General features: G+C 52.7%; 9 protein-coding genes and 1 non-coding gene across 10 annotated transcripts; 5 read left to right on the top strand and 5 right to left on the bottom strand.

Moving 5' to 3' along the window:
- Positions 1-2507: 2507 nt before the first annotated feature.
- Positions 2508-3525, bottom strand: LY79DRAFT_579287 (uncharacterized protein; the record flags this gene model as incomplete). The annotated part of the gene is made up of 3 exons (XM_060560014.1): positions 2508-2555; positions 2584-2627; positions 3135-3525. 3 exons carry the CDS (start codon positions 3523-3525, stop codon positions 2508-2510), a joined length of 483 nt encoding a protein of 160 aa, XP_060414748.1.
- Positions 3526-3925: 400 nt separating this feature from the next.
- Positions 3926-5547, top strand: LY79DRAFT_178988 (uncharacterized protein). The gene is made up of 2 exons (XM_060551287.1): positions 3926-4510; positions 4614-5547. The coding sequence occupies exons 1-2, from the start codon at positions 4096-4098 to the stop codon at positions 5186-5188; spliced, it is 990 nt and encodes a 329-aa protein (XP_060414749.1). The 5' UTR covers positions 3926-4095; the 3' UTR covers positions 5189-5547.
- A 211-nt stretch (positions 5548-5758) lies between these two features.
- LY79DRAFT_551917 (AMP-binding enzyme) lies at positions 5759-7789 on the bottom strand. Its single transcript, XM_060557681.1, has one exon. The coding sequence runs from the start codon at positions 7590-7592 to the stop codon at positions 5907-5909; it is 1686 nt and encodes a 561-aa protein (XP_060414750.1). The 5' UTR covers positions 7593-7789; the 3' UTR covers positions 5759-5906.
- Positions 7790-9872: 2083 nt separating this feature from the next.
- On the top strand, positions 9873-10400 carry LY79DRAFT_551923 (uncharacterized protein). Its single transcript, XM_060557682.1, has one exon. It carries the CDS (start codon positions 9898-9900, stop codon positions 10225-10227), a length of 330 nt encoding a protein of 109 aa, XP_060414751.1. The 5' UTR covers positions 9873-9897; the 3' UTR covers positions 10228-10400.
- Positions 10401-10921: 521 nt separating this feature from the next.
- On the bottom strand, positions 10922-11442 carry LY79DRAFT_551924 (uncharacterized protein). Its single transcript, XM_060557683.1, has one exon. The coding sequence runs from the start codon at positions 11384-11386 to the stop codon at positions 11231-11233; it is 156 nt and encodes a 51-aa protein (XP_060414752.1). The 5' UTR covers positions 11387-11442; the 3' UTR covers positions 10922-11230.
- Positions 11443-11912: 470 nt separating this feature from the next.
- On the bottom strand, positions 11913-11993 carry LY79DRAFT_t111. Its single transcript has one exon. It is a non-coding gene; the product is annotated as a tRNA-Gly (tRNA).
- Positions 11994-13014: 1021 nt separating this feature from the next.
- Positions 13015-14190, top strand: LY79DRAFT_551926 (enoyl-CoA hydratase/isomerase). Its single transcript, XM_060557684.1, has one exon. It carries the CDS (start codon positions 13141-13143, stop codon positions 13975-13977), a length of 837 nt encoding a protein of 278 aa, XP_060414753.1. The 5' UTR covers positions 13015-13140; the 3' UTR covers positions 13978-14190.
- Positions 14191-14871: 681 nt separating this feature from the next.
- Positions 14872-16928, top strand: LY79DRAFT_589805 (fungal trichothecene efflux pump; the record flags this gene model as incomplete). The annotated part of the gene is made up of 7 exons (XM_060561069.1): positions 14872-15048; positions 15100-15181; positions 15238-15570; positions 15623-15790; positions 15842-16083; positions 16135-16221; positions 16284-16928. 7 exons carry the CDS (start codon positions 14872-14874, stop codon positions 16926-16928), a joined length of 1734 nt encoding a protein of 577 aa, XP_060414754.1.
- Positions 16929-18363: 1435 nt separating this feature from the next.
- Positions 18364-19008, top strand: LY79DRAFT_514158 (Intradiol ring-cleavage dioxygenase; the record flags this gene model as incomplete). The annotated part of the gene is made up of 1 exon (XM_060554567.1): positions 18364-19008. The coding sequence occupies one exon, from the start codon at positions 18364-18366 to the stop codon at positions 19006-19008; it is 645 nt and encodes a 214-aa protein (XP_060414755.1).
- Positions 19009-19486: 478 nt separating this feature from the next.
- Positions 19487-22426, bottom strand: LY79DRAFT_514212 (uncharacterized protein; the record flags this gene model as incomplete). Its single annotated transcript, XM_060554580.1, has 9 exons — positions 19487-20136; positions 20186-20375; positions 20450-20704; positions 20761-20881; positions 20948-21020; positions 21864-21984; positions 22049-22183; positions 22235-22287; positions 22336-22426. The coding sequence occupies 9 exons, from the start codon at positions 22424-22426 to the stop codon at positions 19487-19489; spliced, it is 1689 nt and encodes a 562-aa protein (XP_060414756.1).
- Positions 22427-22734: the final 308 nt, after the last annotated feature.

The raw sequence follows: 22734 nt of genomic DNA on the forward strand, positions 1-22734 counted from the left end.
GCGGACAACAGGAAGCCTCCCAGCGGGACGGGTAGAGAAGCATAGGTCGGCCTTCAAAGCAGCTGTGCCAACCCCACTTGGACATGAGAGAGACATGCTCCAATGTGCAAGCGGGCCCTGTATCCCTTCTCGCGTGTGGCGACTGGCCGAGATGGAGGCGAGGGGCAATCAATCCTCTGTCCCTCTTTGGGATTCTGGAGCATCTCTAGCGCAGTCGGGGGACGGCGGGTAAGCCGGTGGGGAGGGGCAGAATGGCCCATGAGCCGACGAATGATGGTGGGCTTTATCGATCGTAGGCCGTTAAACGGATGTGCGGGAGAGACTGCGTGAAACGGCTGCATTAATGGGACGGCTTAAATGGGCAGACGGCACCGTATCTGCCCATGTTCAATCCCTTTGCGTCGGGTCCGATGCATTCGCATTGCTTTTCCCGCCGCCAGCTGCGTTTGAGAGACTAGCTGGCTACCACCCGAATCCAAGACGGCAAACAATGAGGACATGGTGAGCAGTAAACCCAAGCCAGGGTACTGGAACCGAGAAACCTACTTCGAGGATGGACGAGAGCTCACTGTCGGGGACTGTCGGGGGCAGGGCCGGAGAGTCCAGCGCCATGGGAGACTCCGCCAGAAGCAAAGACGGGGAGCTTGAGCTGACTGCAGTCGTGGATAGATGCTACTGTGCTTGGTGCATCCCCCAGAACCGGACGTGGCGGCGGCATGTTGCCTGGGCGGCGACTGGTCCGAGCCGGAACCTGTGAGCGGGAATGGGACGGCGGTTACAGCACAGCACTAGTGGGAAGGACTGCATTTCCCTCGCACGTCAAGGGCATGCTGATGCCGGTCGGTTTATGGTTGATGTAGGGGAATAAACATGCAAGATAACCTTAGCTGCAGCGCCCGCCGGTGGACACAGGAGGGTTATCCATCCTCCAATAATGGCGAGACGAGGCAGGGCGACGGTTGGGAGAGCCTCCCCCTTGGAGTCCGTCTAGATGGATCGATCGATCACATGAATCGCGGTGTAAGGACGAACTGGATGCCCAAGCCACCGACTGAACGCCAAGCCAGGCTCGGGCTCGCCAAGGCAAACCATTCTATACCAAACTACAGTGTATAAAGTTCGTCAAGGTTTCATGATTATGCCACGGCGAAAGGGTTCTTGGAAAACACCCAAGACCTTTTATTTAAACAATGGGTTTCGATGCCCTTGGCAGGCCTAGTGGGTTCTTCGTGTTGACCAAGAGACGAGTCGAGTTCTGTCGCCGCATCTTCAGTCAGTTGCCGAGCTCCTGATGCCGGGAAACAGTTCTACAGGACGCCACTAGGAACCAAGTGCGGTTCGACCAGCTAACAATTTTGTGGTCTCGAACGATGAGCCAGCAATGCGTGATGTTCATGAGTGTGTCGAGTCGAGAGGTACAGCTGCGGCATCGGCAAGTCAGCTCAGGGAGTCTCAGTGGCTCCGCGACCGCTAATCGGCCATGCGCCTGTGTCTGGGCTTGGCTCTGGTTGCATTGGGGGATGAGGCATTTGCTGGACATTCGGTTACTCGGTGACTCGGTATAGCTTTCATTGGTACTAGTCGATGGGAGGCAGTCAGAGGACGAGGGACAGAAAAGACGCTGGCATCGTATCGTATCAACCAACGCCTCTTGTTGTTTTTCTTCTCCTCTTTTCTTTTATCGACATAACCGGCCGCGCCAGGCCAGCGGAAAACTTTCGTCCCCGACGACCGGGGCTTCGCACCATCAGTGTACGCCGCAATACCTACGTACGGTTTCTGCCAAGAAGAACAGAATTCCATTGGCATCGTCCTAGCAGGCTATTCATAGAAGGGGGCGAACTCGTTATCGGAAGCCAAGGCCTCGGCGGGGGTCCTTTACCAAACCAAACCCCCTCTCCGTCCGACCTTTGGCTTCCCGGCCGCAACCGTCCCATCACTTCGGACCATTGTTTCCCTTGTGGAGCGGGCATGACTACACTAATCTGGTGTTACACGAGGTACGCTACAGCAAACCCGTCCAGCGGATTGTTACAGGCACCAAATCGTACGTCGAAACGCCGTAGGCACACGGCGCAGTGAACCGGATCGAGATGCGGCCAGCTCGCTTCTGTAGAGCCAGCCGACTGACTACCAAGCATTCGTAATCCTGTGCTGGCTCACAGCGTCTGAACGTGTCTGCTGCCATGATGCAGGAGTGCAGCAACGCGGGCACGAGAGAAGCCGGCCTTCTACGCTCCCAGCAGCGGCGAGAATGGCGTCGGACTACCGCAACAACCACGATCTCTCGAGTGAGTGACCAGGTCCGCCGAATACGCAGAGCTGGGGCTCACAATTGGTGCTGCTGACTTGCTCGATGGTCACCCCGCATGAACCCGAGGCCTTGGCCGGCCCCCTTATCACCATGTTCCCTGTCAGCCCTGAGTCGTATCGCCCCTACTGACCTTTGGCAAATCCCCCATTCCTTGGCTCGTACAGCCTTCGCTTCAGAAAGGTTCAGTCCAGTGTCAGGGCTGGGAGGGCACACCACCACCATACATGGCACGCCAGGAGTGCTGTGCGCGTGCGAGAGTAGCAACGTACCTGTATTTTCATCTGCGTTTGTCTGCTGCCCTTTCGCTGATGCGCTGTACGTACCATGTATATATGGATGGATGTGTCGGTAGCCTATCTGTCAGACGTCAAAATTGGTGTCCATTTCCTACAGTTGCATTCTCTTTCCACATGAAGAACATGCCTGGGCTGATGGGACGAGCTTCCGGGCCAAGACCGAACGAACCGACTGTGTTCCCGTCAATCAATCCTAATAGAGAGAGGCTAGCAAGGTCAAACAAGGGAGGGAGTCAAGAGGTCCGCGTGCACACAGACTATCCAAGGCCTACCACCGACAAATACATACCGTACATACATAATAGTAGCCGGTGTACGTGTGCCGTGAGACACGCGCCCAGCACGCCAATGCCGCATCAACAGGGGCGCTCTGGGTTTCCTTGGGGTGAGCTGGCAAAAAGTCTGGAGCCCTGCCGAGACACGAATGTTGCCAGTCGCTCTCCGACGCGAACTCGTCCTCCTGCAAAGTTTCGTGCGTGTGTGTGAGTCCTCATCTTGGCTCATGCCCTCACCCTATCACTTACTTCCTTGGCGTTCTCCGCCCATCATCAACTGCTTGCCACGCTGCCGTGCCATGCCCGCGATTGTCTCTTGCCAAGCATGCTCCCTCATGCCCAGCATTCTCCTCATTGGTGCCGACGAGAGCGCCGCGCCTCGCCAAAGGCGCTGGAGAGCGGGACATGCGGAGCACAAGAAGACGGGCTGTTCCACTTGTTTTCCTCCTTTTTCCCACTGGCCTGGCCTCGAGTTCGTCCTGCTCTGTCCGTCTTCCGTTTCCCTTGGAGTCTCTCCCCAAAGGCTTTGAAGCTTCTTTGCCAGCCACCCAACAGCTGAGCTGCTGCTGCTGCTGCTGCTGCTGCTGTTGCTGCCAACGCCGCCCAGGTCACCATCATCACCAAAAGACCATATTTTCATCTTGCGCGACGGACGCCTTGTTCGCAAAGACGTTGAAAGCCCGAAAATCTGGACTCGGACGGATATTCTCTCAACTTTCTCCGTCTTGCTCGTTTGTTGCTATCGATGCCCTTCCATCTCATGCTTGTATAACGCGTCGCGAGACCAGCCGGCACACACCCGATTCTTCCGGGTTTCTTTTCTCCTTTTGCTCCCTTGCCCGGTGCTGCTCATTGGTATCTGAGGTTTAGCAAGGTACGGGACGCCGAGCTGTAGGTCGTGAGTGAGAGTGGTCCACCATCAATCAGGTCATTTTTTTTTTTCTCTGTTAACCCCGGCCCTTGTCGGCTCGTCTTTCGAAGACCTCGTTTTTATTTTTTTTCGTTTCATTTTGTTTCCCGGGCTTCTATAGAGGGTTCCCCTTTTTGGAAATTCCTCTCATCCCATCGAGACGATCGAGACGGAGGATTAATTAATACGACGACGGGTTGCTTTGGAAAAGGGAATAAGACTATTCCCATGCCTTATTACCGGCAACGTCTATGCCCCCCGGACACATGAAGCATCACCACTCGCAAGACGCTCAGAACAATGCTCGGAACAATTCAGCGGACATGGTTATCTGCCTTCGCGGCGACAACCCTCCTCCTTGCATCGATAACATCCGCCGCCGTCCAGCCCCGGCAAGGTGACATCCCCGTCAACGACTGGATCACCATCGACTCCAGCGGCCGCGCCCGAACCATCACGCCCTCCGTCGTCACCAGCAACGGTGCACTCACAACCGTTAGCCCGCCGCCGTACTCGTTGACCGGGTCCGTCTACACCGTCACCGCGACCACCGGCGGACTCACGACGAGCACTGGCGCGCCACCGCCGCCAAAAGCCAGCAACGAGCTTGGTTACGGTGGTGTTTTCCCGGTCTGCAATAACAGAGTGGGCAATGACTCGCCGTTCTGTTTCCCAAGACGGGGTAACACTCTGCACGTGGAATCAACGTACTACAGTAAGCTTAAATCTCTCCCGCCTGGTGTCTGAGTCGCGGGACCGTGTTGGCCCTGCTTATATCATATATATATCGTATCCAAACAATGTCTGACATCAAAAAGTTACTTGGGACACGACCTTTTTCGCAGATCCCGCCACGCCCATTGTGATTATCGGCTTCGACGTTGATAACGGCGTCACCGACAGCGCACCCGCCTTCTCTGTGACGAACCTTACCGGTGGCGATGGCTGGCTTCCCTGGACCCCGCGCGTCAAAGACCTCGAGGGGCGAAAATCCAACAACATGACCATCTTCCTCGTCTACAGCGACCCCTTGACAGGCAGGGAGATGAACAAAACCGGACCCGTCTTCACGCTACAAGCTGCACTCGGTACCGACACATCCAGCTCGAGGCCCGACCTCCTCCCCATTCTCCTACCCGTCATCTTCATCTCCCTCGCCATTGCCACCGTCATGCTGTGGCTCTACATCAGACGTCACAGGCGCCATGCCGCCGCTGCGGCCGCCGCAGAACAGCGCAATCCCGCCTACGTCCCGGGCCACACCCGCGGCATGTATGGGCAAAAGGGTAGCGCGGATATCATGCTAGGGCCGACAAGCCCTCCGCTAGGCGAGCCTCCGGGGAGGAATGTTTTTCAGGACGAGCTCCGTAGACAGGAACGCGAGAGGAAGTGATGGCGGTTGACAGCAAAGAAAGGGCTTTTGGGTAATGCAAACACGTGCCCGGCGACGAAGAGACACCGCGATCGGGCATGAGGGCGATCCGCTTGGTAACGACCTTCCGGCGATGATCGGTCCCACGAATGAAGGAACGGACTATACGACTACATATGATGAATCAAAACAGATGAAATACATCCAAACCTCTCAACTACCCATCCGCATCGCCACTTGGCGCGCTTAATGGCACGATGTTGAAGTGGCCAATGTCCCCCAGAGCTTCCCCGGGAAGCCAATCATGAATAGTCTTTGGGAGACTTGGGGGCTCAGTCGGCTTGGCCGTAGCCCAGGTCGCCAACTTCCATCTACTGGCACCGACTGGTCAGTTGACTGAGATAGTATAAACGTTATAGGCACCACCGTCGACCTCCATACGGACCATTCCGCGTGCTGCCTTGCTCACGCTTGGCGCCCTCCACCTTATGGGCGTTGGCTTTATGGAGTTTCTGGGCACAATGGCTTCGGAGTTCGCGCAAGTGCGGCCGCTTGGGGTGGCTGTTAAGCTTAATGTTCAAGTTTTAACAATGGTGGGATAAATTACCGTTACTTGTAAACTTGTAAGAGCTACCTATATTAATGTGATAAGTTATTTCTGAGATATATTGCAACGTCTAGGTCCTTGGCAGCGGACTAACGTTGAAGATCCAACCAATCTCTTCCTCCCTTGACATACTCAGAGCTTCGCGGATACTCCTCCGGACTGCCCCAATGAACACAAGCCATTAATCTTCTTGACCAACTCTCGCCTAAGAATCTTACCAGTTGCGTTCCTCGGGATCTTGTCGACGGCCCAGACGCCACCTCTGAGCTTCTTGTAACCACTAACCTGCTCATCCACAGCTCGTTGGATGTCTCTCAGCTTGGCAATGACTTCTTCCCTGGCCGCCCTCCCATCATTTTTCAACACAACCCATGCGGCAGGCACCTCCGTCAGTTGGCTCTCATTCCATAGTGGTCCAACCCCCGCCTCCTGGACATGGGGGTGCGAATTGACGATCTGCTCCAACTCGATGGGACTGACCTGGAAGCCTTGATACTTGATCAGCTCCTTTGTCCGGCCGATGACCCACACGCGCCCATGCTCGTCTATGCGACATACATCTCCAGTATTATACCAGCCTTCCAGGGGGAACGCGGCTCGCTTCGCTCCAGGGTCGAAGGCGTATCCGGGTGTGATGTTGGGCCCGCGCAGCCACAGCTCTCCTGGACCGCCAGGTGGTGCATCATCCATCGTTCCCTCTCTCTTCAGAGTGGCTTCGATGCCGGGCAACAGCTTACCGGTACATCCATCCGGGACATCCTCGTCATACTCTTGATAAGCCACGTAACCCGCGGCCTCCGTCATGCCGTACGCCCGCAGAAGTCTCCACGGAGCCCGCCCCAGCAATCTTGAAAGCTGTTCTGGCTTCAGCGGCGCTCCACCGGCGATGATAGTTTGCGCCTTGGAGAAATCGTAGCGCTCCGTTATATCAGAGTTAGCGAAGGCCAGCATCACGCTGGGAACGCCTTGGAACACCGTAGCTTGCGTGGACTCGACGAGCCGTCCAAGTTCTTCGATGTTGTACTGCGGCATGGCATGGTGAAACATCCCCGTGTACGGTCCGAGGAAGACGGGCGCCGTCGTCATGGCGATGTGAGCCCACGGCGTGAAGGCGACCGTTCGTGATGACGGGTTGAACATTCGGCGACCGCTGTCCAGAGCAACGAGCTGCATGACGTTGGAAACGAAGTTGAAATGCGTGAGCTCAGCCCCCTTTGGTTTTCCGGTCGTCCCGGAAGAGAGATGAATCGATGCGAGGCGCACAGAAGTATCGGGCCAGTGAGGAATGGGCAGCCTAGTCGAAGCCATAAAGTCATCTGGTATATGCTTCGCACCTCGACATGGCTCCACGATCGACATTATCAGCGGTCGCTTCCAGATTATATCTTGGGAGCGGAGGTCGTCCGTAGCCACGTCCACAGCCTCTTGGACAGCGGCCATTGTCGGGCCGTACGCTACCACAAAGTGCGGTCTCGAGACAGCGAGCCCATGGCCAATTTCCGGGACTTTGAGTGCATGGTTTATGGGGCACACGACTCCGCCTGTCCATAATATCGCGTGGAACAGTTCAAGGAACTCCACGCTGTTTGGCAGCGCGATAGCCCAACGAGCCTGGTCCGGGGGGGCTAGTACGTCCTTCAGCCCCTTTGCAATTCTCCCTGCGCGATCCCTGAGCTCGCCGAGGCTAATATTCCGGTTCGTAAGACTGTCCGCGGCGATGACTAGAGACTCTGGCAATGGGGCCACACTAGTGTGAAGCAGCTTGGTGAGGTTCAGATCTCGAGGTATATCGATGGGCCGTGATGTGTATATTTTCATGGTTGCGACAGCCGGCGGGTGCACTGCATTCCCTGTTTCGGTTCCTCGACTCAAAGCATGGCCGACTTGGTCGTCTTTTGGTTATCGCGGGATGCTGGAAATGAAAGGAAGCACGGCAGTTGCATGGCGGTATGGCCATTGCTAGCTGCAGTTGATATGGATCGACTCGGGGGTGAGTCGGCTTTACTCACGCCCAGTCGTGTAACAAGGGTGTGGCAGCTTATTGGACATACTCATCGCAAGGCGGCCATCATCCGTAGAGGGTGGTACGACATCTGCATGACAGGTGGTAGTGCGGTCGAGTGACGGAAGCCTCACATTGCCACCGAGGGTAGCTGGAAGGGTGAGCGCAGGCACTTCTCATGAGATCGAGGACACGTTTGTTTTCTTGTCGCCCTCTGGGCGGTTTCGTCGCCGTCGTCGTGGATCACGTTTCCCACGATGATCCTTGCATTCAGTGTGTGATGAGGCAGCAGTGTCAGTACAGTTCGACTTTGACTTGAGAACCGCAATTTCGTCGGTAAAGAGTAGTATATTGCGTTGGTGTTGGTCTCTCTAGTAACAAAGAGAAGATAGTAATACCACTCAGCTAGACATTGCCCAATGAAGTTCAGACTACATCTGTGCCTGCGCCTTCAAAGGTCAGAGCGGGCGGGCAAGGCGGCTCTCTAGCCGGTATCAAGCCCTCCTGGACGACCAATCCGAACCAACAAATGTTCTGGTGGCACAACGATGCAATGCGCCACTTGGGAAAACAAAACGTATCAAAATTGATCCCTTCGAGCTTGGCCGCGGGGACAGACGCACATTTCAAAAGCATTGGCATCTGTGGTGTCAAGGTAACATGGATGAGCGGCGACAGCGTGATTGAGCCGTAAGAACGATGCCGTTGAGCGAGTCATGCCTCTCGACCAACCGGGCTACGGCAGCCTGCAGGGCGCACTGGTCCAAAAGTCAACTTGGGTTGCTACACCTACCCCTTTGCAAAACTCTTAGGACTTTACTTTGATTGGCTCGCTTAAAGTGTACGGGCTAGTGGCAAAGTCTAAATTTTTTCCTTAGAGAGAATATAATTCTAAGTATAAATAATAGATAAATATAAGAATTAAGAATCTTTAATTCTATTAAGATAAATATAAGTATTAAGAAATAATAAATATAGTGTATACTCTTAATAGTAGGTAGGCGCTAGTAATAGTAGGCAGGCGCTGGCAATAGTGGGCAGGCGCTGGCAATAGTGGGCAGGCGCTGGCAATAGTGGTGCACGCTAGTAATAGTGGTGCACGCTGGTAATAGTGGGCAGGCGCTAGCAACAGTGGGCAGGCGCTGGCGACAGTGGGCAGGCGCTGGCAATAGTGGTGCACACTGGCAACAGTGGGCAGGCGCTGGCAACAGTGGGCAGGCGCTAGCAACAGTGGTGCACGCTAGCAACAGTAGTGCACGCTAGCAATAGTGGTGCACACTGGCAATAGTAGGCAGGCGCTGGCAACAGTGGGCAGGCGCTGGCAATAGTGGGCAGGCGCTGGCAATAGTGGTGCACGCTGGCAATAGTGGGCAGGCGCTGGCAACAGTGGGCAGGCGCTGGCAATAGTGGGCAGGCGCTGGCAATAGTGGTGCACGCTGGCAATAGTGGTGCACGCTGGCAATAGTGGGCAGGCGCTGGCAACAGTAGGCAGGCGCTGGCAACAGTGGGCAGGCGCTGGCAATAGTGGGCAGGCGCTGGCAATAGTGGTGCACGCTGGCAATAGTGGTGCACGCTGGCAATAGTGGGCAGGCGCTGGCAACAGTAGGCAGGCGCTGGCAACAGTGGGCAGGCGCTGGCAATAGTGGGCAGGCGCTGGCAATAGTGGTGCACGCTGGCAATAGTGGTGCACGCTGGCAATAGTAGGCAGGCGCTAGCAACAGTAGGCAGGCGCTGGCAACAGTGGGCAGGCGCTGGCAATAGTGGGCAGGCGCTGGCAATAGTGGGCAGGCGCTGGCAACAGTGGGCAGGCGCTGGCCTACGGAAATAAGCCGGAAGTTGTAAAAGACCAGGATCAGGGCTAAGCCTTTTATGGGCCTATGGGGTGTAGTAAGGTTATGTAAGCATTATATCTAAACCAATCAGACCTTATTAATAGAGATTATAAGTGGGCCTAAATACACACCATACCGTATCTATATTATCTTTTTGTCCTAAAGAGGGAATTTCTGACTTTTGGACCAGTGCGCCCTGCAGGCTGCCGTACCGGGCGCCGTGTTTGATCCGCAAGCTCAGAGCAGCAATCTCCTTGCCGTCAACGCCTACACAAGAACGGCGGGCATCATGCGTGCACCAGAGGTGCACCGATGCGAGCCATGGCATGGACCCCGCAGCCTGGTGGCACGGGAAGACGAGGACGGAACACAATGCTCTCACGTCCGCCTCTTGGCCGGGCATCTGGTTGAGTGCGGAGCGTACGTTACGAGAGGGATTTACTATGACCAGCGCGGAGTGCTGATCCTTCGGCACGCCCGTCTCCCCACCGCGGAGATCGGGGCGGTTTGCCGCCACCGCCAACAGCCAAGCTGGCCATCTGTCTGTTTGGTGGTCATCAAGCTGAGACTTCAGCGTATACAGCTCGTCCGGATGCGAAGCTCAAGTTTGAGGTGCTGAAAAGCCAGGCCTTGGGTTAAGTCGGCCAGGCAGGCTTGACAGCGTTCAGCATCGAGAATTGCTGCTACCCTGCCACGGATTCGCTATCACACAATGAGTGCACCATGTAGTTCCGCATGTCTGTTCCATCGCGGAAGATGGAGTCTTTCACCGCTCGGCGATCTCGGCTTCGGGTGTTCAAGCAATGAACGTCTAGACTCCTGGGTATCCGATGAGCGAAATGCGAACTTCGGGTCCCAACCCCCAGCGAGAGCTCTTGCCACGCCGTCTAAGTCAGTGGGACCAACGCGCCCATCTATCTACAGGCCAGGAAGAGGAACAATGTTCTACAACTTAGTCGGATTTGTAGCATAAGAAACATGCCCTGCGTTCCACAAATGCATTCGCTCAAATGATGAAGTCCTATACGGATTATCAAAGAATCCACGTCTTGTCATTCTCTCGTTTTTCTCTAATTTACTTGGTACCTTTGTGCTATGTTTAATAGTTAAGAGTTCCACTTCAAGACTTCGGTGACAATGCTTTGATTCTATTAATACGACATAGAGACTTTCCTAAGGCGTCTGTTATCCCTTCGCCTACTACTTTCAAGTCGGTAAGGGCGTTGTATCTCTACTTTAGGTAGTCATTATTAGAAAAGCAAACTGTATCACAATTGAGGCCCTTGTACAAACAGAACTTATCTGCCATTCTTCCAAGAGTAATTTATGTACAATATCTATTTAAACCTCTGTGAGCGATCTAGTGCAGTTCACCCGGTACATATGTAATGTCGATACGCAGTACCTCTGACCTGTGTCACCTCTCAATCGTTTAACTCTGTAGAAAGTACCTCATAAACACAGAGTAATTACTAAAGCTGACTTCACTTCAACCATAGCAGTATACGCAACCTTTGAGCCCCGGACTGTTGGCAATAACCAGCAACAATTCAGACCAGCCACCAAAGTGAAAGTCGTCAATGGCAGAAGCTCTAAAAACAAATTACGAGGCCAGAGGTCCGTTACCCCACACCACCAAGACGACCCAGGAGGCGGCGCTCTTGTACCGGCTCTGCGGCGGTTACAACCCCCTCCGCGTGGACGAGGCCTTCTGCCAGCGCGCCGGCTTCAAGGGATCCATTCCCCAGGAACTCGACACCTGCAGCATGGTCGCACATGCTCTGCTGCAAACGATGGGTTGCAGCAATCCCCGCCGCTTCACGGCGTATGGCGCCAGGTTCAAGAACGTCGTCTACCCCGGTGACATCTTTGAGACGCCAATGCGGGTTGGCCAGAGCAAGCAAGGAAAGGGTTGACAATAATGTTTTTTAACAAGTCTTCAAGGATGGAAGAGTTGTTCTGCAAGTTTTTGCATGCATGATAGATAGATGGCACGACATTGAAATCCAGTGGCTCTGTAATTGATCGTTAACATACATCCATCCAGGTCGAATGGCTATGAGAAGACACTATAATTAAGCAAAAGCAAGCCTTTCACGGCTGCTTGCGATAATAATACTGCATCTAACAAAACTAACATGTGCCTAGCAGGTTGGCCAAAGGAACTTAATCCTTAACGCTGTTTATGAGGTCGTATCACGGCCTGTTTTCAATGGCTCTGTAGTCATTACTATTGACAGCCAAAACAGTTCCACCAGCATGACGAACATGATACTGTAGCGAGCATATCAGCAAAAGGCTGGATGCGCCGAGGGGGAATCGAACCCCCGGCTCCCCGACGCTGCTGGATGGCAACGGAGAATTTTACCACTAAACCATCGGCGCAATGTTGTTATTGAGGAGCCTGGTGAGCTCTAGATTTATATCCCGATGGGCTTCTTGATCTTCGTGATCCGCCTTTGAACGCCCAAAGGCGATCTGTTAACGATCGATCGTCTACAGATGGGACGGGAAGTATTGCGAGTCTTTCTTTTCATGCTATACTGCGAGGTCTCCAGTCGCGTTCTTGCTTCTCAGCATCGCCTCCACCCACAAATCCGGGATGCGGATCGTCGCCCGCCTCTCACACTTCCCGATTTGCTAGTTTCGAGATGATACCGCTGTCGGGACTCAAGGTGGTAATCTGATCCGCTTAGTCGAGGGTTCTTTCAAGAGGCTTCTCTTGCAAAACAATATCCTTCACTGGACCCCAGCCGTGCGCCTCCTCCGCTGACATCGCTCACCCGGTCAGAACCAAGCCCATCGTTCGGTGGTTGCCGATAAGCATCAGGCATCGAGGCAACGCGCCGGCGAGAGCGGGATACAGGGTTGCCATCCGTCAAGGAACCAAGTTTCTGATATTGGGAGTGGCCATTGCTGTAGATGAATGCGGCCGTTGTCAGTTGCTTGGATCGTCTATTAGACCCCACGAATCCCGCACAGCTTTGGGTATCAGCCATATATGGTGTAGGGGCGGTAGCATTTCCAGCCACTACTCTCACCAGATTGACCAACGAACATTTCCAACTGGGTTGGGCTTATGCCTAATGCGCGCCGTCATTGGTTATCCTGGCCAATGCACAGTGGCAGGTTTCGAACGAGCATGAACACTTCCGCTTAGTGATTTCCATGCCCACTTGAACGCGCCATGCGGAATTGTATTTCCAGAGAGGCTGCGGGGGGACGGAACCCACGTTTTCCGTGCTTCACATTCCTCCATCACTGGAACTCTGGAAACGTGTTGAGGGAAATGTGATTGGACAGGCGCATTAAAGTACGAATCATTGGCTTGAAAAAAACATACAGCAGTCACCATCAAGCGCAGGGCCAGCATGCGTGCCATGCGGACGTGAGCCTTATTACACTTCCCTACACTCTCCCTACGAGCTGCCAACAGTGTGATACCGTGACTTACCGCACAAATCTGCAAGATCTTTACACCAAACCTTGTCGGGTCACGTTTACGGACACCCCAGCAATTCCATTATTCGTGATGGCATCCTCGCCAAAGCAGACGCCACCACCGGCGACACCGGAATTTCTCAAACTCTCCTATCCGGCACCGCGTGTTCTTCTTGTGAGAATGGACCGACCAAAGGACCTCAATGCCATGTCCACAGCGGCACAATGGGAGATGGACTCGGTATGGAAGTGGTTCGATCAAGAGCCAAATCTCAGCGTTGCAGTCATCACCGGGACAGGACGGGCGTTCTCGGCCGGGGCAGATCTGAAGGAGTGGAGCGGCAGCATGGCGGCCAACGCCGACCCGAGTAAACGTATGGGCAACGCTCCCGCCTTCAAACCCCTGAGCCGGCGACTAGGAAAGAAGCCCGTCATTGCGGCCGTCAACGGCCTCGCGATGGGCGGCGGGTGCGAGTTCGTTGTCAATTGCGACATCGTCGTAGCTGCAGAGGATGCATATTTCGGACTTCCGGAGGTCAAGAGAGGCATCGCGGCTATCGGCGGCGCTCTGCCGCGGCTCATACGGACAATCGGTCTCCAAAGAGCAAGTGAGTTTGCACTAACGGGGCGGAATGTTTCGGCACAAGAGATGGCAGAATGGGGGGTTGTGAACAAGGTGGTGCCCAAGGAGAACGTTGTTGATGAGGCGGTGCGTTATGCGAAAATGATTGCAGCCAATTCCCCAGACGCCATCATCTGCACCAGAGCAGGTTTGAGACAGAGCTGGGAGACGGCATCGGTAGAGGGGGCGGTCGAGCGGACTTTGGAAAACGAGTTTGCGGAGCTGCAGAAGGGCGAGAACATCATCGAGGGTCTCAAGGCGTTTTTCGAGAAACGAGAACCCAAGTGGAAGGGCAGTCGACTGTAACAGTATGATTCCAAAAACAAGGTCACCAGCATAAAGGTTATCGGATCCTATATTGGCAACCCAGACCACCCACTTCTATGTCTATCTTCATGCTCTGCCCAACCCACACGCAGTCCTTCGTGGCGAACAAGCTGATAGTCCTAGCAGGCCACCGGCCTTGGCGACTCAGTCGACGAAGCTCATGTGAGTTGGCATGACATACGAATGCTTCTATTGTTGCTCCGAGTACATGAAGTAGCGTACATTGAGAAGTAGCGGTTTCCAGATGAGACGGTTTCCAGGACCAGCTCGGGATATGGTTTCAAAGGCCGGGGAACTCTTGACCACACCATATTCCCCAAGTCTCGACCAATCCCATGATCTAACACTGAGCTCTTAGCTCTGCCACCCCTGCAAAACATGTGCGACCAGCGGACACCCACCTCAAATGCTCGAGGTGCTCAACTCGTCCAGTGTTCTTCCCTGCCGGACCGCGCAGGACAGCTCAGAGAGAGGCCCCTCGTCGCCTGAACCGATTCCATCAATGAGTTTCGGAGAGGTTCGAGCTCTCCGGGGAAGACCTGGCTTGCGCATGCACGCTACGGCTAATCAGGAATGGCTAGGGAGGAAGTGGCGGCGGGCCGAACACAAGCTCTGTGCCCTGCGGTTCATCTTAGCGCTGCTTGTCATCTATCATTTTATATTGCTCCCCATACATTCTTCCATGTTCGTCTTTTTTTTTCTTTTGATTTTTTTGCAGATCGACACGCTACCCTGAAGGTGTACAAGACTCGAGCACGGCCTCGTTCAAGGGCGCACACCTCTTCATGGCGGTTCGACAAACTCGATCCTCTTCATCGAACAACTGATACTGTGCGGGCCGGCTCCAGCGTATCAGTCTCCTAACTATTCATCATGGACACCACGAAGTCTGAGTCCTACTACGAGCATGATGGGGAGTTGATAGACAGGTATCGCAATCTCGACCTGACGATCAACCGAGATGACGCCTCCTCCATCTGTTCGGATGCGCTGGGAGACGATCTGCCTCCTGGATACTACTTCTCCCCCCAGTTCTTGGGTGCCATGGCGGTCAGTTAAATTTGATGCGATTTTCTCGTCCAGTGGCTGACACCATGATAGGGGTTCTGCCTCTCGGCGATATCAGCTTACATCTTTCTGATACTGCCAACCAACGTACTGACGTTTATCAATGCCGATATTGGTATGAGAATTCGCAATCCTTACCCCGAATGCCTAGAAGCTAATTCCGGCTATTAGGCCCGAGCCCGTACATATCCTGGGTAAACATCGCGAGAACACTATCGTTGTCTTTCACGTATACGATCCTTGGCCGCTTGTCAGACCTTTTCGGCAGACGCTGGTTCTTCATTGGCGGTAACATCGTCGCCATCCTCGGTATCATTATCTGTGCTGTCGCAAAGAATGTCGAGACTCTCATCGTTGGCGCCGCCGTGTATGGTCTGGGTGAGACGGTTCAGCTCAGCTTTAACGTTGCCATCGGAGAATTGGTTCCCAATAAGCACCGTCCCAATGTCTTGTCTCTCATATTTCTGACCAACGCCCCTATTCCGACCTTTGGTCCTTTCATCGGTAAGCATCTGCTACACGGACAAAAGTGCCATTCTTTGTTAATATCTACCAGCACGGAAGTTTGTCGAAAACCCCAACTTGAGCTGGAGATGGTGCTTCTACATCAACATCATTGTTGTCGGCCTCGCCATTGTTCTACTCTATCTGTTTTATCATCCACCCACGTTCGACCTTCTTCATGACCGAAAGACCAAACGTGAATTACTCAAGGAACTTGACTGTGAGTCAACTCCCCACTGACTTACCTATTATAATGCTGATATGTGGAAAGATATTGGGATCTTCCTTTGGACGGTAGGGCTCACCCTCCTTTTGCTGGGTGTTTCTTGGGGAGGAGTGATGTTCCCCTGGGACTCGGCTGCCACAATCTCGACTTTGGTCATCGGAATCGCCCTCCTGGCGGCACTTTTCTGCTGGGAAGCGTTCGCGGACCTCAAATATCCTGCTATTCCGGTCAAGTTCTTCGCCAACCGGGGCTTTATGTCGCTGGTCTGCTGCGCGACAGTTGCAACCGTAGGTAAACCCGGCATCGGCCTTCGTCCGCCTTCGCTAAAAGTTCGATAGATGTTTTACTACTCCGCCGTCCTCCTCTGGCCGCAGCAGGTTCAGGCGCTCTACACAACGGACATTACATACGCTGGCTGGCTTTCGGTAAGCGGATCTTCCAACAATGCACGTACCTGTAACCTGTTCATCAACTCACCCTTTGGCAGACGACTGTGGGCAGTGCGACAGCACTGGGCCAAATTTGCGCGGGAGTAATCATCAGATGGGGAGGAAATGCCCGATATTGGATAATATTCTCGACATTTGCCATGGTTGGCTTCGTTGGCGCTCTCGCGTCCTTGACCCCCGAAACGCTGAATGCCGGAATCGCCTTAACAATACTGGGGCCTTTTTTCGTCGGCTTTATTGAACTGGCATCTCTCGCTCTGGCTCCGTTATTCTGCAAGCCGTCAGATATCGGGCTCGCGTCGGGTCTCTTGGCGTCGATCCGCTCTGCTGGGGGGTCCATCGCCGTTGCTGTCTATACCACTATCCTATCCAACCGCCTCGCTACCGAGATTCCCGCGGCCATAAGCGGTCCGGCTGTCGCCGCGGGGCTGCCCGAGAGTCAACTCCCAGGCCTTATCAAAGCAGCAGTGGCAGGAAAACTGGCAGCTTTCCCTGGCTTGACCAGCGCTGTGAAGGCTGCCGTCACGAAAGTATTGCCCGGCGCGTACACAAAGGCTTTCGAGACTGTATATCTAGCAAGTCTAGGGTTCGGGGCTATTGCCATAATTGGGTGCTTGTTCGCCAAAGACGCGCAAGAACATTTAACAGACAGAGTTGTAAGACGGATGGGGAATGGAAAGTGATCATGATTGACAGTTTGTTGGGCCACAGTAGTTCCAGGGAGAAGTTGAAACCATGTACTAAGAAACCATGTACTAATTAATATTAGATCGCATCAGAGCCGGTTTTTGAGAGGTTGTGCTTGCTTCAATAACTGTCAGACGTTGAAATGTGTCAAACCACAAGATGACGGCTCACGCAAGGTTGAGTTTCTGGAGTCTCAGAGGTGCCAATGTGACAATCCGACAAGCTGGTTGTCGGAGCAAAAGTTCTGAAAGGTTTATTGAAGCTGTCGCATCCACGGCATGACCACGTCGTCCAAGTGGGAGGAGATATCAAAACCGCTTCTTTGACGCCACCCCGGAGCAAGACAGGGCATGGACATCAATATACTGGACTAGTTGTGGCTCAGTCCAGTGTGATGAATTGAGCGGAGCCTACGGTCGTGGACATTTATACCGATCGGGCTTAAACGTGATCGGCACTGCCCATGACGATGTGGCTCAGATTCGGGTACACATCATGGCCCCTTCTCGAAGTCTGTTTTTGACATGTCAATCAAGAAACCAGCCGAAGCTGATTGGGCGATGCCAGAGAATGTCCCTAGTCGTCTTGTGGTATCCGTTTCGGCATGTGGGAGTGTTTCCGGAGGAAAGGAGGTTTAAACGACGGCAACTCCACCTTGAATAAAAGAGCTTGCGCGTAGGGCCACATCCGAAGCTTAGCTTGGCTCGCCCGCAGCGCAGTGTGCTCGTCTAGGTGCTGGAAGATAGGCAAAAAGAATGTTAAAACAAGGTATATGGAGGTGGTATCCGGGAGAGGGTTGGTTTGTTATTCTTGGATCATGACTGGTTGTAGACTATGAAGAACCTGTTAAAATCCTGATAAGTTATTGTATCTATGAGGGTTTTACAATGATCCCTGTGCCAATGAGACCAAAGTGCGCACCAACTGGGACAAGTTTGTCGTCGTCCTCGATGTCGTCCTAATCCCGCCTTACTATGTACTACCCATGTTGGTGATAGCACCGAGGCCCCACGGTCATCTCTACAAAGAGGAATGCTGGTGTCAAATATATCCAGAGCCAGGCTTGTCTACTCTGCTTTAAGCATTTTTCCTCTTTCGGAGTCCACATAATCAGAAGCCTTCTGGCTCCATCACCCACACATCCCGAGTGAACGAGGCTTGAGAAGATCGATGGTGGGCTTCTATCCACACCGCAAGCTGAGCAACGAACTTGCGTCAACGTGGCGACGCGGCTCATGGTGGGAATCGTATGTGATGAGAGTCCAAGTGCAGCCTCGTTGAGTATAATAACTCCAGATCGAAGCCGGCAAGAATAGGATAGATGCTCATTGTCAGATCACACTCACTCTTCAATAACACGACTCCCACTTCTTACAGCCCTTCACTGAAGCCATACACCCTTCTTCCATAATTCAGGAGACCACCGTCAAGATGCGTTTCTCCGTCGTCGCCTCGGGTAACGGTGACTCCTCCGACGAGAGCAACATCAACAACCCGTTTCTCCGCGGCATCCAGCTCACCGACGAGGACGGTGTCGCTCAGTTCGAGTCCATATTCCCAGGCCACTACACCTCCCGCGCCACCCACATCCACTTGCTCGTCCACGCTAACGCCACAATCTCCGCCAACAACACCCTCGGCAGCGTGAACACTGCCAGTCACGTCGGTCGGGCCTTCTTCGACCAGGAACTCATCTCTGCTGTTGAAAAATTTGCCCCTTACAACACCAACACCCAGCAGTTCACCACCAACGCCGATTATGGCATCTTCAGCGAGGAGACCGCCACAGACGGAGTTGATCCGCTGATGGAGTATACCCTTCTCGGCGACAGCATCACAGACGGTCTTTTTGCCTGGATGGCGTTTGGTATCAACACCACGCTGTCCAGCAGCGTCACCCCCGCCGCTTTCTACTATGCCGAGGGCGGTGTTGTCAACCCCAACTCTGCTGGCGGCGGCGGTGCCGGCGGCGCTCCCCCCAACGGCACCTCTCCCGGTGCCGGCGCTCCTTCCAGTGCCGCTTCCTCCCAAGCCGCCGAGACCAGTGCTGCCCCCACTGCGGATACCTCTTCTTGAGAGAACAGATGCTCTTCTGCAACAGTCCCATCGACGGTACTGTCACCCTACATAAGCCTTGCATTGTGTCTATATGCCGTAAGCATTCATTGCACATAGCTGTTCTGGAGACGGATGGCGTATAGAGGCGGCGTTGTTACTCAGCTATAGTTCATCTCATAGATCAAACCAACTTCCTTTCCGGTAATCAACCTTCCCTGGTCTGAGGGTAGTAGGCTTATACTTGTGACCTGTCATGTGACTAACATCGAGTCATCCTTGTACACTTGCAAATCATTCTCAGCAATGCAACAATTTTCCTTGACTGAGCATATATTAAAAGGTCACTCGCTGACTTGGTGGTACGATCTACCACTGCTGCCAACTCTGGTGACTTTTAACTCTGGCTGGAGTTCGACAATAAGACTACTCAACTAATCTATAGGTGATCCTGCCCACCTTGCCCTGGCCAACATATCCTCAACGTGCCGCTAAATACTCATGCAGTGGGAGTCGGCAAGCATGAGCAGGCGGAGCTCACCCTAGAGATGACGTTGGTTGGGCACGCCTCTGCGGCATACTGGGGGACAACCGCAATATCCGCGACGAAGGTCTTTGTGAACTCCCCGCAGAACGCCTGGCTCTCCTCTAGCCGGCCGGGAACGCTGGAGGCCCTCAGGGCGCGCAGGCAGTTGTCGGCGCTGCAGCTCTTGGGCTTGCACTCCTCCCTCTTTGTCATCTTGACCAAGTAGCCACCGCGCTCAATCGTGTTGACAAAGATGAAGCCCGACTTGAAGTAGGCGTACGAGGACCACGTGCCGGAGAACTGTATCGCACCACCCCCGGGGAGGGAGTCGTCCTCGGGGTAGATGTCAAAGTACGCAATTTCGCAGACTGAGTTTCCAGTGGGGTCTTCGGGCACTGACGAGATGTCCCACACGCGGACGCCGGCGCCGTAGTTCGACTGGAAGAGCAGGTCCCCGACAATGTACTGGTTGTGGTCGATGCCCTTGACGGTGCCCTTGAAGATGCCGGTCTGGCGAGGGGCTTCCAAGGAACGGATATCCCAGATGTAAGTCACTGGGTATCCGTCGGCAGCAGGGCCCGCCAAGTCATCCTCATCGTACTCGTCATCCATGAAGAGCCATTCTATCAAGATGTCAGCTGTGCTCCTTCCGTTACTTTGGACACGCATTACCTTGCCAGTTCAAGTCATTGACCCAGCCCTGATGGGTGAAGGTGGCGCCCTCATAGCTCGTGCGGGAAATGATCTTGGGGTTCTTCTTGTCGGAAACGTCGTAGATGGTCAACGTGTCCTCGTTGTAGCCGTAACAAATGTCACGACCGTTGTACTTGGCATCGGGCCCCCGGTAAATGAGGCATTGCGCCTGGAAGAATGAGGTGAGCACACAACTTCAGGAGGCGAACCTCCCAAGGGAGTTTTGTTATTCAAAAGACTTACATCATGGACGTAGCCGTCCTGGCCGTCGCATCCCAGGAAGACGGGGTTGCTGGGGTCCTCGAGGCCGTAGAAGTGAAGACCGCCCATGCAGCCCTCGTTGCGGGGCTGAACACCAACGGCTACGGCGTACTTGGCTTCCTCGTTAACGACGACATTGTGACTGCGGCCCAGCGGAAGAGACTCGATGAAGTGGCCAGTAAGGTCATCCTCGTTTGTGAAAAGGACCGGCGCTGCGGCGGGCTCAATATCCAGAAGCTTTTGGCGTGGCTAGTTAGCGAGGTGTGCCACATTGGACATGGAGAATAGCTCACCTTCTTCATATCGAAGATCTGGACGCCATGGCCCTCAAGCTCAGATCCGATCAACATATAATGCTGATAGGGCCGGATTTCATGCCAGTAGGCTCTGTCGCCAACAGGTGAGTATGTCGGCCTGGTGAACGGTTAGCCATCATCGGTTGCATCGTCATTGTAGTCTGCAGCATGCGGTTATTCTTACAAGAATCCAAGATTCATCATCTTTCCTTCAGGCAAGATCTCGATGAAGGCGCATCCATCAAACATGCCGCTGACTATTTTTACTGGTTAGAATGGATGGTTGTAAGTCAAAGCACCCACATATAAAACACCCCTACATCTGGAACACTTTTCCCACCAAAAACAGCCAAAACTAGCTATTAAGATCTACACTAATAATAGTTAAAAAAGTCTATAACTTTACTATAAGGTATATAATATAAATAAAAAACTACAAAAAAAGTTTTAAGTATATTTAATTAGTAGATTCTTAGTAATAAGGCTAAGTACTTAACTGTTAAGGTTTACTAGTATTTTACTTATAAATCTTAACTTTTTAAGAATCTAGATAACTTTATTCTTTATAAACTAAACTTAGTATACTAAAAACTTATATAGTATTTAGGCTTTTAATATTCTTTTATTCTAGCTTTCTTAAATAGTTAATAGTTTATTACTAATATACTAGTAATATTAAGTTTTAGTACTAAAAACTTCTTAGTAAAAAGTTTTTATATAGTATATTTAAGTAAATAAAATATTTAAAAAGTAAAGCTTTTTTTATTTTAGAATAATAATTTATTTTAGAATTTTATACTACTTTTACTTACTTATACTTTCTTTTTACTAGCTATATTTTTAACTATAATATTTATATTATAAGACTTTATACTAATATTTTAAAGCTTTTAATTAAAAAGTTAAAATAGCTTTAATATTTCCTAAGTAAGTAATTTTTAATAGATTTAATAGAGAAATAAGTAAAGTAATAAGTCTTGTAGTTATTTAGATATAGATAGCTAGTTTTAGCTGTTTTTGGTGGGAAAAGGTGTTCCATATGTGGGGGTGTTTTATATGTGGGTGCTTTGACTTAGTTGTTGCGTGGAGGAGGATCTCACCGATGAACTCTCGGCCGGAATCGGGATCAGTCCAGCCCCAAGAGGAACTTCCACTCTTTCCACGATAATCTGTGTTGGGCGAACCCAGGGTAGCATGGTTGACAAAGTCATAGAGATCCATCTATGGGTGGGCGGCTGTGTCAACATTATTGAAGACGAGCATTCTCACAGCCGAAAAAACTTACGTTCTTGCACTTGAACTTATGCAGCGGGCTGTCCGGGATCGCTTCGGCGTATCCGTCGACGCACTTGGTGTAGCCGAGTCTAGGCCATTGGGACGAGTTCATGAGGCCGACGGCTTCTTCGGCTTCCCAGTGTGCCTTGAATAATGATTAGCTCCTATATTTGAGTGGACAAGGGTGCCCGCTTACGATCTTCATAGACATGAGTCTATCGTGAATCACACCCGAGTCATAAAGCTCTGCTAGGTATCAGCAAGCCACTCTAAACCATATCAATAGATATTCCGTACCGGCTGCGCGAGCCTCATCCTTTGGAAGCTCCCTGGCTTGAACCGCAACGGCTGCCAAGGCCACGACGCTGGTCACCGAGTTGAGGCGCATGCTGGGTAGTATTAAAGCGAAAGAACTGAAGTTACTCTAAAAGAGAGAAAACCGAGGCTCTTCTGCAGCTAACGGAATCCTAGGCACGTAGGACTGTGGTGAGTTGGGACTGGACCAACAAGCCAAACGAGGTCGAATGCGCGACATGACCAACTTCTTTAAATGCCCTTGTTCCCCAGTGTCTGGCATGATCCCAGGGCCGTTCATACCACCATGATGTCCCAAAAAGGCAGGAAACGAAACTCTCGGCGGACAGCAGTGTTAATCAAGTTCCGGGAGTCGAGCCGTTGAGGCCCTTGGCTGCTGCG

This window comes from Colletotrichum navitas (assembly GCF_030913465.1).
Source record: "Colletotrichum navitas strain CBS 125086 chromosome Unknown LY79scaffold_25, whole genome shotgun sequence".
Lineage (NCBI taxonomy): Eukaryota > Fungi > Ascomycota > Sordariomycetes > Glomerellales > Glomerellaceae > Colletotrichum > Colletotrichum navitas.

What these genes read in the sequence shown, in the direction of transcription:
- LY79DRAFT_551924 (XM_060557683.1), bottom strand. Translation starts at nt 11,386, where the DNA reads ATGTGCGACCATGCTGCAGGTGTCGAGTTCCTGGGGAATGGATCCCTT.
- LY79DRAFT_551917 (XM_060557681.1), bottom strand. Translation starts at nt 7,592, where the DNA reads ATGAAAATATACACATCACGGCCCATCGATATACCTCGAGATCTGAAC.
- LY79DRAFT_551923 (XM_060557682.1), top strand. Translation starts at nt 9,898, where the DNA reads ATGCGTGCACCAGAGGTGCACCGATGCGAGCCATGGCATGGACCCCGC.
- LY79DRAFT_178988 (XM_060551287.1), top strand. Translation starts at nt 4,096, where the DNA reads ATGCTCGGAACAATTCAGCGGACATGGTTATCTGCCTTCGCGGCGACA. An exon ending in CGTGGAATCAACGTACTACA is followed by an intron (nt 4,511 to 4,613) that starts GTAAGCTTAAAT and finishes GACATCAAAAAG; the next exon opens with TTACTTGGGACACGACCTTT.
- LY79DRAFT_551926 (XM_060557684.1), top strand. Translation starts at nt 13,141, where the DNA reads ATGGCATCCTCGCCAAAGCAGACGCCACCACCGGCGACACCGGAATTT.